This window comes from Hippopotamus amphibius, chromosome 2, assembly GCF_030028045.1.
Source record: "Hippopotamus amphibius kiboko isolate mHipAmp2 chromosome 2, mHipAmp2.hap2, whole genome shotgun sequence".
Taxonomy (NCBI): domain Eukaryota; kingdom Metazoa; phylum Chordata; class Mammalia; order Artiodactyla; family Hippopotamidae; genus Hippopotamus; species Hippopotamus amphibius.
The window spans coordinates 200490162-200503393 of record NC_080187.1 but is presented as its reverse complement, the minus strand read 5'-3'; the positions used below and the strand labels follow the sequence as shown (position 1 = coordinate 200503393).

Below are 13232 nucleotides of genomic sequence, written 5' to 3'. Positions count from 1 at the left end.
ATTTTTATCCTTCAGTTTGTTAAAATGGTGTATCACATTGATTGATTTGCGTATATTGAAGAATCCTTGCATTCCAGGGATAAACCCCACTTGATCATGGTGTATAATCCTTTGACTGTGTTGTTGGATTCTGTTGGTAGTATTTTGTTGAGGATTTTTGCATCTAAATTCATCATTGATATTGGTCTGTAGTTTTCTTTTTTTGTAGTATCTTTGTCTGGTTTAGGTATCAGGGTGATGGTGGCCTCATAAAATGAGTTTGGGAGTGTTCCTTCCTCTGCAATGTTTTGGAAGAGTTTGAGAAGGATGGGTGTTAGCTCCTCTCTAAATGTTTGATAAAATTCATCTGTGAATCCATCTGGTCCTGGACTTTTGTTTGTTGGGAGCTTTTTAATCACAGTTTCAATTTCATTACTTGTGATTGGTCTGTTCATATTTTCTGTGTCTTCCTGATTCAGTCTTGAAAGTTTATACCTTTCTAAGAATCTGTCCATTTCATCCAGGTTGTGCATTTTATTGGCATATAGTTGCTTGTAGTAATCTCTTATGGTGCTTTTTATTTCTGCGATGTCCGTTGTAACTTCTCCTGTTTCATTTCTAATTTTATTGATTTGAGTCCTCTCCTTCTTTTTCTTGATGAGTCTTGCTAGAGGTTTATTGATTTATTTTCTCAAAGAACCAGCTTTTAGTTTTATTGATTTTTGCTATTGTTTTCTTTGTCTCTATTTCATTTATTTCTGCTCTGATCTTTATGGTTTCTTTCCGTCTACTAACTTGGGGTTTTGTTTGCTCTTCTTTCTCTAGTTTCTTAGGTGTAAGGTTAGATTGTTTATTTGGGATTTTTCTTTTTTCTTGAGGTAGGATTGTATTGCTATAAACTTCCCTCTTAGAACTGCCTGTGCTGCATCCCATAGGTTTTGGATCATTGTGTTTTCATTGTCATTTGTCTCTAGGTATTTTTTGATTTCCTCTTTGATTTCTTCAGTGATCTGTTGATTATTTAATAGCGTATTGTTTAGCCTCCATGTGTTTGTGTTTTTTACAGTTTTTTTCCTGTCATTGATTTCTAATCTCATAGGGTTGTGGTCAGAAAAGATGCTTGATACGATTTCAGTCTTCTTGAGTTTACTGAGGCTTGATTTATGACCCAAAATGTGATCTATCCTGGAGAATGTTCCATGTGCACTTGAGAAGAATGTGTAATCTGCTGTTTTTGGATGTAATGTCCTGTAGATATCTATTAAATGAAGCTGATTTATTGTGTCATTTAAAGCTTGTGTTTCCTTATTAATTTTCTGTGTGGATGATCTGTCTATTGGTGTAAGTGGGGTGTTCAAGTCCTCCACTATGATTGTGTTACTGTTGATTTCCTCTTTCATAGTTGTTAGCATTTGCCTTATGTATTGAGGTGCTCCTATATTGGGTGCATATATATTTATAATTGTTATCTCTTCTTGAATTGATTCCTCAATCTTTATGTAGTGTCCTTTCTTGTCTCTCATAACATTTTTTATTTTAAAGTCTTTTTTATCTGATATGAGTATCGCTACTCCAGCTTTCTTTTGATTTCCATTTGCTTGGAATATCTTTTTCCATCCCCTCACTTTCCGTCTGTATGTGTCCCTAGGTCTGAAGTGGGTCTCTTGTAGACAGCATATATATGGGTCTTGTTTTTGTATCCATTCAGCCAATCTGTGTCTTTTGGTTGGTGCATTTAGTCCATTTACATTCAAGGTAATTATCCATATGTATGTTCCTATTACCATTTTCTTAATTGTTTTGTTGTTGTTTTTGTAGGTCCTTTTCTTCTCTTATGTTTCCTGCTTAGAGAAGTTCCTTTAGCATTTGTTGTAGGGCTGGTTTGGTGGTGCTGAATTCTCTTAGCTGTTGCTTGTCTGGAAAGCTTTTGATTTCTCCGTTGAATCTGAATGAGATCCTTGCTGAGTAGAGTATTCTTGGTTGTAGGTTCTTTCCTTTCATTACTTGAAATATATCATGCCACTCCCTTCTGGCTTGCAGAGTTTCTGCTGAGAAATCAGCTGTTAACCTGATGGGAGTTCCCTTGTATGTTATTTGTCGTTTTTCCCTTGTTGCTTTTAATAACTTTTCTCTGTCTTTCATTTTTGTCAACTTGACTACTATATGTCTTGGTGTGTTTCTCCTTGGGTTTATCCTACCTAGGACTCTCTGTGCTTCCTGCACTTGGGTAGCTCTTTCCTTTCCCATGTTAGGGATGTTTTCAACTATAATCTTTTCCAGTATTTTCTCAGGTCCTTTCTCTCTCTCTTCTCCTTCTGGGACCCCTTTAATGTGCATGTTGGTGCATTTAACGTTGTCCCAGAGGTCTCTTAGGCTGTCTTCAGTTCTTTTCATTCTTTTTTCTTTATTCTTTCCCACGTCAGTGTTTATCACCATTCTGTCTTCCAGGTCACTTATTCGTCCTTCTGCCTCAGTTAATCTGCTGTTGGTTCCTTCTAGTGTATTTTTCATTTCAGTTATTGTGTTGCATATCTCTGTTTGCTCTTTAATTCTTCTAGGTTTTGGTAAACTTTTCTTGCAACTTTTCGATCTTTTCATCCAGTGTTTGTTCAGAGTCCTGGATCATCTTCACCATCATTATTCTGAATTCTTCTTCCGGAAGAGTGCCTATCTCCTCTTCATTTAGTTGTTTCTCTGGTGTTTTATCTTGTCCCTTCATCTGATACAAAGTCTTTTGCCATTTCATTTTCTGTGTCTTTCTGTGGTTGTGATTTTCAGTTCCACAAGATGAAATACTGCTGATACTGTTTGATACTGCTGTCTGCCCTCTTGTGGAGGAAGGTATCTAGGAGGCTCGTGGATGCTTCTTGATGGGAGGGACTGATGGTGGGTAGGGCTGAGTGGGCGGAGTTCAGTAAAACTTTAATCCCATTTGGTGCATGGAGCTCAGTGACACTTTAATCTGCTTGTCTGCCAATGGGTGGGGCTGTGTTCCCACTCTGGTGGTCCTTTGGTCTGAGGCGATGCAGCCCTGGAGCTTACAGGCTCTTTAGTGGAGCTAATGGTGGACTCTGGACGGCCTCATGCCAATGAGCACTTCTCAGAACCCCTGCCGCCAGTGCCCCGTCTCCTCCGTGAGCCATAGCCGCCCCCCACCTCCACAGGCAACCCCCCAACACCAGCAGGTAGGTCTGGTTCAGTTTCCTATGGGGTCACTGCCCCTTCCCCTTGAGTCCTGGTGAGCACACTTTTTTGTATGCCCTCTAAGAGTGGAGTTTCCATTTCCCCCAGTCCTATGGAGTTCCTGCAATCAAATCCCGCTGGCTTTCAAAGTCTGATTCTCTGGGAATTCCTCCTCCCATTGCTGGACCCCCAGGTTAGGTAGCCTGACGTGGGGCTCAGAATCCTCAGGACTTCTGCGGTATAACTGTTCTCCAGCTTGTGAGTCACCCACCCAGCATTTATGGGATTTGATTGTAACGCAATTGCGCCCCTCCTACCGTCTCATTGCGGCTTCTCCTATGTCTCAGGATGTGGGGTGGTTTTTTTGGGTGAGTTCCAGTGTCTTTCTGTCGATGGTTGTTCAGCAGTTAGTTGTAATTCTGGTGCTCTTGCAAGAGGGAGTCTGTTGTGTTAATTTCTGCTTTACAGAGAAATGATGTATATGTACATATATATACATTCTTTTTATTGTTTTCCATTATGGCTTATCGCAGGATATTGAGTATAGTTCCCTGTGCTATACAGTAGGGCCTTGTTGTTTGTCTGTTCTCTCTATAATAGTTTGCATCTGCTAAACCCAAACTCCCACTCTGTTCCTCCTCTGTCCCCACCCTTGGCAACCACAGGTCTGTTCTCTATGTCTGTGAATTTGTTTCTGTTTTGTAGGTAAGTTCATCTGTGTCATTTTTTTTTTTTAATTTATTTTATTTATTGGCTGCATTGGGTCTTCATTGCTGTGCGCAGGCTTTCTGTAGTTGCAGAGAGTGGGGGCTACTCTTCCTTGAGGTGCGCAGGCTTCTCTTGCAGTGGCTTCTCTTGTTGAGGAGCATGGGCTCTAGGTGCGTGAGTTTCAGTAGTTGTGGTGCATGGGCTCAGTAGTTGTGGCACACAGGCTTTGCAGGCTCTAGAGTGCAGTCTCAGTAGTTGTGGCACACAGGCTTAGTTGCTCTGAGGCATGTGGGATCTTCCCGGATCAGGGCTCGAACCCGTGTCCCCTGCCTTGGCAGGAGGATTCTTCATCACTGCACCACCAGGCAAGCCCTTGTGTCATATTTTAGATTTCACATGTAAGTGATATCATACAATATTTGTCTTTCTCTTTCTGACTTACTTCACTTAGTGTGATATTCTCTAGTTCCACCCGTGTTGCTCCAAATGGCATCATTTTTTCTTTTTTATGGCTAAGTAGTATTCTATTGTGTATATGTACCAAATCTTCTTTATATATTCATCTGTTGATGGACATTTAGGTTGTTTCCATGTCTTGGCTATTGTGAATAGTGCTGCTATGAACATAGTGGGTACATGTATCTTTTTGAATTATACTTTTGTCTGAATATGTGCCCAGAAGTAAGATTGCTGGATCATATGGCAACTCTACTTTTAGTTTTTTGAGGAACCTCCATACTGATCTCCATAGTTGCTGCACCAACTTACATTCCTACCAACAGTGGAGGAGGGTTCCTTTTTCTCCACAACCTCTCCAGAATTTGTTATTTGTAGACTTTTTAATGATCGCCATTCTGTCTGGTGTGAGGTAGTACCTCATTATAGTTATGATTTGCATTTCTCTAATAATTTAATGATGTTGAACATCTTTTCATCTGTCTGTTGGCCATCTTCTTTGGAGAAATGTCTGTTTAGTTCTTCTGCCCATGAAAATCAGTCAGTTTAATTTTCCATATTAATAAACTAAAAAGAACCATATAATCATCTTTTTAAAAAATTTATTTACTTATTTTTATTGCAGTATAGTTGATTTACAATGTTGTGTTAGTTTTAGGTCTACAGCAACATGATTCATTTATACATATGTATATCTTTTTTTTTAGGTTCTTTTCTGTTAAAGGCATAGTTCCCTGTACTATATAGTAGGTCCTTGTTGATTAATCTGTTATAATCATCTTAATAGATGCAGAACGAGTGAGTGACAAAAGTCAGCATCTCTTCCTGATAATTTTTATCAGCATATTAGTAGAAGAGAACTTCCTCAACCTGGTAAAGGACATCCTAGTCAAACCTATGTCTAACATCAAAACTTGTGTGTGTGATTTAAATTCCCATTATAATACGCTTTTAGGGACTTCCCTGGCCAGTCCAGTGGTTAAGACTCTGTGCTTCCACTGCAGGGGGCGTTGCTTGTTCAATCCCTGGTCAGGGAACTCAGATCCCACGTGCCACATGGCACAGTGCCCCCCTCCCCCCCAAAATAAAAAGTATATGAAAATAAAGTACTAGGATTAGTGAAACAGTTGTGTCATACATATTTATAGGTATTTGAAATTTGAATAATCATGGAATCATATTAGAACTAGAATGGGCCACAAGGTGATATTAATTCAAACTGTTTATTTTTTATAGGTCAGTATGGAAATCCTTTAAATAAATACATTAGACATTATGAAGGATTATCTTATGATGTGGATTCATTACACCAAAAACACCAGCGTGCCAAAAGAGCAGTCTCACATGAGGACCAGTTTTTACGTCTAGATTTCCATGCTCATGGAAGGTGAGTAAATTTATTGCTGATTGTGTCTGAGGTGCCCGTGTATTCAATCCATGTTAAGAGAAGAAATTTATACCCTTAATTTTCCTTCATGGAAAGGTCCCCATTTGGAAATTCAGCCTACACTGAAATTTGGTGTATACATTAAAAAATGTTTTCTTTTAAAACGGATTTCCCTTTTTATATTTTTAAGGAAACGGTCACATTTAAATGTTTTTAAATTTATGAATCAGATCCTCTGTTGTATTATTAGAGGACATGTCTTTAAAGAAGAGTCTATGTTTATGGGTTCCAGCTACTATTTATGTGTTTTATGGCTTATGTGTCTGTTCTCTGGTGCCAGCAGTGAAGGTAGCTGGTTGTAGGCCATTAAATAAGTCATTTAATTTCTCATTAACTCAGTTTTATCAGCTCTAAAATGAGAAGTTGTAGACAGATGACCTACTGTACTGCTTAATTGCCAGACAGAATTATTAAGGATTAAAGAACAGGGAGCCAAAGGAGAGAGGTAAAAATCACATTTATTTAGGGCTGTTGTATTCCATGTACGTAGATGCTTTATATGCATTTTCTTATTTAATCTCTCAACACCCAAACAAGGTAAATCTTTTTATATCCAAGGAAACTAAGACTTAGGGAAGTTAAATAACTTCTTTTAAGTTACATAACACAGATTTGACCCAGACCTGGCTGACTCAAAACTCCATATTTTTTCCTTTGTCTGTTAGGAGTACTCAGATACAGAATCTTCAGGTATTCTTTGTCAGACTCTCTGCCTTGCCTGCTGTGATGAATAAGTCTATTCCTTTTGTATTTTTTCTACGGGTGTAACCCTGATTTATTATTCACCTCCTAATAGGTTTCCCAGCTTCCATTCCATTTATCATTAAAGCTATCCTACATACTGCTACAAGATGACTCTTCCTTAAATGCTTCCTTTTTTACGTCATCTTATTGCTCTAAAGTCTTCAATTGATGATTGTTAGCTTGATTTCTTAACTTGGCTTTCAAGATTCTTTGTAAATTAACTCAAGTCTATTCTGAACTTACTTTGTTCCACTTCCCAGTATTGAGTCTGTTCCCTTCAGAATGAGCTTCTCTTTGCTGAATACACCTTGTACAGTTTGTTCCCTGTGTCGTTTATCTTAAATTCAATCATCTTTTAATACACAATTCAAGTTCTACTTCTTTGAAGCTTTATTTACAACTTCCTCTGAATCTTTGAATTACTTATCTATGCCATTGGCATTGATTTGATATCTCTTCCTTTTCATGTGAGTATTTCTTGTTTGTTTTTCTGTAACTGCTTTTTCTTCCTCACAGGTGGATACCTGCTACTATTTAGTGTATCTCCTATTTGCTCTTATATTACAGACACTCAAGAAAGATTTTAATGGATGAAAAAAAATCAGATAATAAGAAATGCTACAAAACTTTTAAAGTATTTTGCACAAGGAAATAAATGCATTACTTAATTTTCATATTACAAAACAATGATCATTATAGAAAAAAGTACTTTCAAGTTATAAAATCTACTTTGATTTGAAGGAAGAAAAAGTTCATTTCAGGATCTATTCTAGATAAAAATTTTAGTGCTGGCAAATCATGTAAATTTTTATGACCCTTAATCTCAGAAAAAATTTTAATTACCCATTCTTTATTGGTACCATGAAATAATAAGCAATCATTAAGCCTTCCTAAGTTTTTAGCAACTATCTCAAAATAAATTTAATGCTGTATTGCAAATATGATGTGCTGCCAAAAGGAAAAGTTGAGATTCTAGCTACCTTTGGTTTGGATACCACATTTCTATTACATCATTAGATTTTTATTAGCTCCATTACATAATTCATATTGAACATATGGCAAAACCAAATGCCTCGCTCCTTTTGTTTTTTTTTGTACATGTGTGAGAGTAACTGAGAGCGTGCAAGTACACACTGTTATTTAATTATTCTGATAGGAACTGCAAGATATGCATAAGTAATTGTATAAGAAGAAAATGTGATGTGGTGCTTTATAGATAAAATGCTATAAATATTCAAAGGAGGGAGAACTTACTTCTGGCTGAGGCTCTCAGCAAAGGACCTGGTTCCAGGAAATCTCATTCTGTGTATTAGTGGTTATCTTAGGTACTTTTAACAGGAATCTCTTTAACTGTATACATAACTATATACTACATTTTCTGGAATAGATCTGAATTCAGGAGTTTTACTTTGTTGTCTCAGTTATTATACTTGTATATTCACACTGTCTCAGAGTTTGTGCCCTAAAACATAGTTATTGTAACTACCTTCCAACATACCTTAGTTAAAAACGTGATGATCTGATATTTTATTTCTCCCTTTCCTTGAAATAGGCCTTCAAAAATGACCTCGATAAATATAATTATAGATTTCCTGCTAAGTTTCTTTCCCTCCCCCACCATATACAAAATGTTGGTTTTGGGTACTAGCACAGCCTCTGTGGGGTGTGGGTATGTGTGTATGTGTCTTTCAGTATTAAAATCATTCTTTGTTCTGTTGGTTTTATGTCTAAGCACGTGAACACACTTCTTTCAACCTGGCTTCCAAGTTTCCTAAATAAGAAAGGGTGGGTCACATCCCAAGTTTACAAATACCAGTGTTAAATGAAGAAATGTCGAGATTCTTTAAGCCTAACGTCCATTCTTGAGAATTCCATGAAAAACCATTGCCCTCTTTTTCTTTTCCAGTTTTATTGAAATATAAGTAACATATAGCACTGTATAAATTTCAGATGTAAAGCATAATAATTTGACTCATATACATCATGAAGTTGCATTTTTTTTCTTGTGTGTGTATGTGTATTTTTAAACATTTCCTTCATATTTTGTTTTCCACTATGTACTTTGGGTAATCATCTTTATTTTCTGGTCTTCTCACAACTTTGCTAACCTTACTGCCTTTCATAGATTTACATTTGAGTAGGAAGCTACTTTGTAAAGAAACTTGTGATTTTTATAGGAAATATATGTATTGAAATAGTCGTAAACGGGGTAGAGAAAGGAGTACTGTGGTAATTTGGAGCCTGAATGGTGTTCCCTTCTGACTTGACATGTGTTATCTAGAGACTTCTTTTGAGCCTTAGCTTCCCATTAGTAAAACCTTGAAGTTTGGATGAGATATTAAGTCCTCTTCCTGCTTTAAAATTCTACATAATGTATTAGTAACACCCAAGTAACTAAATTAAAAAAAACTCAAAACACTGTCTAGTCAGTAATAAACTATTTTTTCTGCTTCTGTGTTTAATTGTTTAGGGACATAATGAATAAATCAAAGATTGTTTCCATCTAATATGTGATTTGTATGTACTATAAAAGATACCAAAATGTTATCTAAGTGTATGCAATGTTTTGGGGTTTTCTTTTTTCTGATTTTGACAAGACAATTATTCCTATAGGCTTAACTGTACATTTACAAACTATTCAAAATAAATGGTCAGATAATTAGATTTGAAGTTTTCTTGCATTTTGAGACTTAAGTTTTCCTTACCTGTGAAATTTGAGGGTATCAAGAATGTGGCCCCCAGGAATAGAGATGCAGACATATAGAACGGACTTGAGGCCCTGGGGCAGCGAAGCTGGGACGTAGTGAGAGAGTAGCATTGCCATTGACATTTACACACTACCAAATGTAAAATAGACAGCTAGTGGGAAGCTGCTTACAGAGTACAGGGAGATCAGCTTCATGCTTTGTGAAGACTTTAAGGGTTGGGTTAGGGAGGGGGGAGGCTCAAGAGGGAGGGGATATGGGGATATATGTATACATATAGCTGATTCATTTTGTTGTACAGCATTAACTAACAGAATATTGTTACTGCAAAGCAATTATACTCCAATAAAGATGGGGGAGGAGAATGTGGCCCCGGTAACCTGTAAAGGGCGTAAATATTCTTTTTGGATCCTGACTGGAGTTGGGGTTAGTCAGGAAGTGTCTTGGACTTTATCTTTGACACATCATGTGTATTGTAGCAGAAATCCAGGATGCTTTTAACTCCCGAGACAAACCAGCACACTTTGAGAAGCAGAGGTGAGAATCTAGGGAGCACAGATGAATGCCAGCTCATAAAGAAAAGCAACAGAATAAATTTGAATTGTGTAAAAACACTATTGTTATGGATATGGAAAAACAAAATTTTAAAAAATACTGACCTGGCACTTAAATCTATTCCAACAAAATTTGAGCAAGTCTGAGCAAAAATTCCTAAGGGAAAATGGTATTTATTTGTACCTACTTTATACCAGATACAGTGTCATTTAGCATATACTTTAAGTATATTTCACACCACTCTTTGTCTCAGCAGTGGATTTTCTAGGATATTCTATTCTTTATTATTGCCTGATTGCCTGATTCCTCTTTACACAGAAAAGCCTAACAAATATCTTTTTTAAAAGTTTGAAGGCTTACTGGCTATTTGAATTACTGAATAAGAAATAGCAACTGAGTTGTGTTCATGTTAATTTTGTGTTGAAGAAGTTAATTTGAGAGCTGATGACTGCTCTGAGCTTAGCTTCTTAGATAAGATTTTAACCTGAAATATTTTTATTTTACATTTTTAAGCACTGTCTAGGGTTTATGTAGAAGAGAGGGAATGAGTTTTTAAGAAAACTTAAACTGAGCTTCCTCCTGTATTGAAAAAGGAATGGGAATAAGAGTGTAAAAGTATTGTTCTGATTATTTTTAATTCTTAGGATTCATTGTTTCCTCTAAAAGTTGATCTGAGACAGGGCTGTATCTGATAGCATACTGAATGTCAGATTTTCTCGAGTTGGTGACCTAGACAGTAAATGTCAGAAATTAGATATATGCGTAATAGGAAAGCCCATTCATCATTCTTCAATTACAGTCCTCAACTGTAAGTTATATTTGATACTAAAATGTTGCATTTGCAGTTCTGTCTTTTGCGAAATAAGCACCCAACTCAGATTGAATTTGGATTCATAGCCAACCTTGTTTTTTAATGTTCTTTAAGTGACTAAACCCCCTGTAAGTTGTGCTATAGTTTTTTACTTAGCCATGGAAGATTTTATTTTATATTTTATTAAAGTTTAGTTAGTTATAGTTGCTGCATGCAGGCTCTTTAGTTGCGCCATGCAAGCTCTTAGTTGTAGCATATGGGATCCAGTTCAGCCCCTTGCATTGGGAGCACAGACTCTTACCCACTGGGCCACTAGGGAAGTCCCAGCCATGGAAGATTTTTGATAGTAAATAACTTTATGAGCTTTAAAAGTCTAGCCTGACTGCGAATGAAGAGTAGCTTCGAAGGGACTAAGGTTAAATGCGTTGAGACTAGTCCTGATGGGAAGCCATGGCCTGGATTAAGATGGTACTAGAGGTGATGAAGGAGAGTAAATAGATGTGAGAGATTTTGAAGGTAGAATTTATTGGGCTTAGTTAATATATAGTGAGCTACGAAGAGAAGGAGTCAAGGATGACTTTTCTAGTTTGAGCAACTGAGTGACTACTGGGGCCATTTACTGAGATAGGGAATACTGGCACAGCTATAAATTTTGAGGAGAAATCATAAGTTCAGTTTTGGACATGTTATGTGAAGTTCATGAAGAGAGCCCAGTTGCTAAAATGTTGCTAAATGTCAGTGTTTTAAGTTGTAGGTGGAGGAGGGGGTGCAAAGACTGAAGAGTGGTAAGAAAAGTAGAAAACCTGAGAGCATGATACTGAGAAGGCAAGAGAAAAGTGTTTCCAGGAAGGGGGTGGGAAGTGGTTAATTGCTTTTTGCTTTTGTTGTGCTGGATATTACCAATATTCTTAGTCCATGTTACTTATCCTTCTTTGAATTTCTCTAGTTTTGTTTGATCTTGCTGATCTAGCTATACAGAGTAATTCAGATTTGGTTACTTCTTAGTCATGAATAAGTGTAAAGAAATAACTTTTTTTTTTTTTCTGTTTGAATTTCTAGTGATTCATGATAATAACCAATGTATCTTTGGGCATTTTGGTTACAAGAGATGTTGGACCAATATCTTTGAGGAACCATCTCTACTAATTCGGTGGTGATTGAGTGCAAGGACCTGGTTATCTTTTGAGTATAGCTTGGCTAATTTTTCCCTAAATGTATAAAATACAAATGTATTTTATTTGTCCATAATAAAACTGTTCTGACCATATACATGAGTCCCCCAATTTTTTAATGTTTTGCTTTCAGCAGTAGCTTACTAGTACCTGTCAAACTGAATGAACCCTTTACATTCTTTTCTTTATCTTAGAGACTTCAGGGGACACTTTGTTCAGCTTAATATTGGATGACTTTTTGGAGACATGGTCACTCAACTTCACTTGTATGTGTTTGAAGTCCCCAAATAGGAGATTTTACCCATGCTTTCTGTGGATGTTTAAAAATCTGCTTTGTTAAAACTTTTGCTCTCTTATGCTTTTTCTTGTTTCTTGTTTTAACAAAACTACATGGTGATAAGATGATGGTATCTTTTCCTTAAGTTCTTGTCACTTCATTATCAACCAGTTATTTACAGTTTATCAGTACTAAGTCTGTAGAGTAGAAGTTCTCATCATTGTGTTCTTTTTCTTTTAGAAGTTGATATCATCAGCAAGACAGATCAAAAAACTGTTAAACACTTTACTGTAGCAGAACAGCAGTACCTCTGCTTCATTAGAAACTTTATCTTAAGTGAGAGGGAGTCTGAGGATAAGAAGTCAATATAGAACCTGCTTACCCAAAGGGAAGGAGACCTGAGCTACTTGTGGTCACAATTGGATGAGAGGAGCTTGGGAGTGGGGCTTGGAAGGTGGGGGTGGGTTTGGATCTTCAGGCCTCTCTGTGGAAAAGTAACGGTCAGAAAAATGTTCATGAGAGTGGAATCCTAGAGGACCATAGGGGAAGAGTTGGTAAGTTTTATTTTTAAAAAGGAGAGATTTGAGATAAGTCCCTTTCCTTCCCCTTAATCCCCCAAAAGGGACAGGGAATATTGTAGTTTGAAGGAATATATTCATGGAGATGTTTTAGACAGCATTTGTTTCATGTAAAGAATAACTTGCTGGCCACCCAGAAAAGTCTTCATTCATTCAACAAAGATTTTGGGTCTCTTCTGTGTGCTAGATTCTATTTTGTTACTTTATCTCCTGTTTCCCTCGCCATTCTTTATGCCACTGTAGCCCCAGTGAGTTTTCGCCAACACACAGTTGCATGCCTTTGCACTTGTAGTTCCTCTGCCGGAAACCCTTCCCCACCTGCACTCCAAACCACATGGCTCTTGCTCCTCTACTTCATTGAAGTCTCTGCTCAAATGTCATCCATTCAGAGAAATCTTTCCTACTCCCCTTTGTAAAGTAGCATCCTTCTTTCCTTCTACCACTCCGTCCTTTTATACTACTTTGTTTTTCATCATAGCACTTAACATTACAAGACCAACTCCCTTCTTGCCTCCCATCACCCTCCCTTTCTCTCTGCTCACAAACCATATAAAAACTAGAATGTGTTCTGTGAATTGTGTTGTTCATGCCTGTGTCCCCAAGCTTAGTGCTGTGCT

At 37.1% G+C, this 13232-nt stretch overlaps 1 protein-coding gene across 1 annotated transcript in view; it reads left to right on the top strand.

The window, feature by feature from the left end:
* The window catches only part of ADAM10 (ADAM metallopeptidase domain 10), a 135880-nt gene that overhangs the window by 33616 nt on the left and 89032 nt on the right, over positions 1 to 13232 (top strand). The window contains exon 2 of the mRNA XM_057722546.1: positions 5563 to 5713. Coding sequence (XP_057578529.1) covers positions 5563 to 5713 — 151 coding nt within the window. The remainder of the gene's footprint in view (positions 1 to 5562; positions 5714 to 13232) is intronic.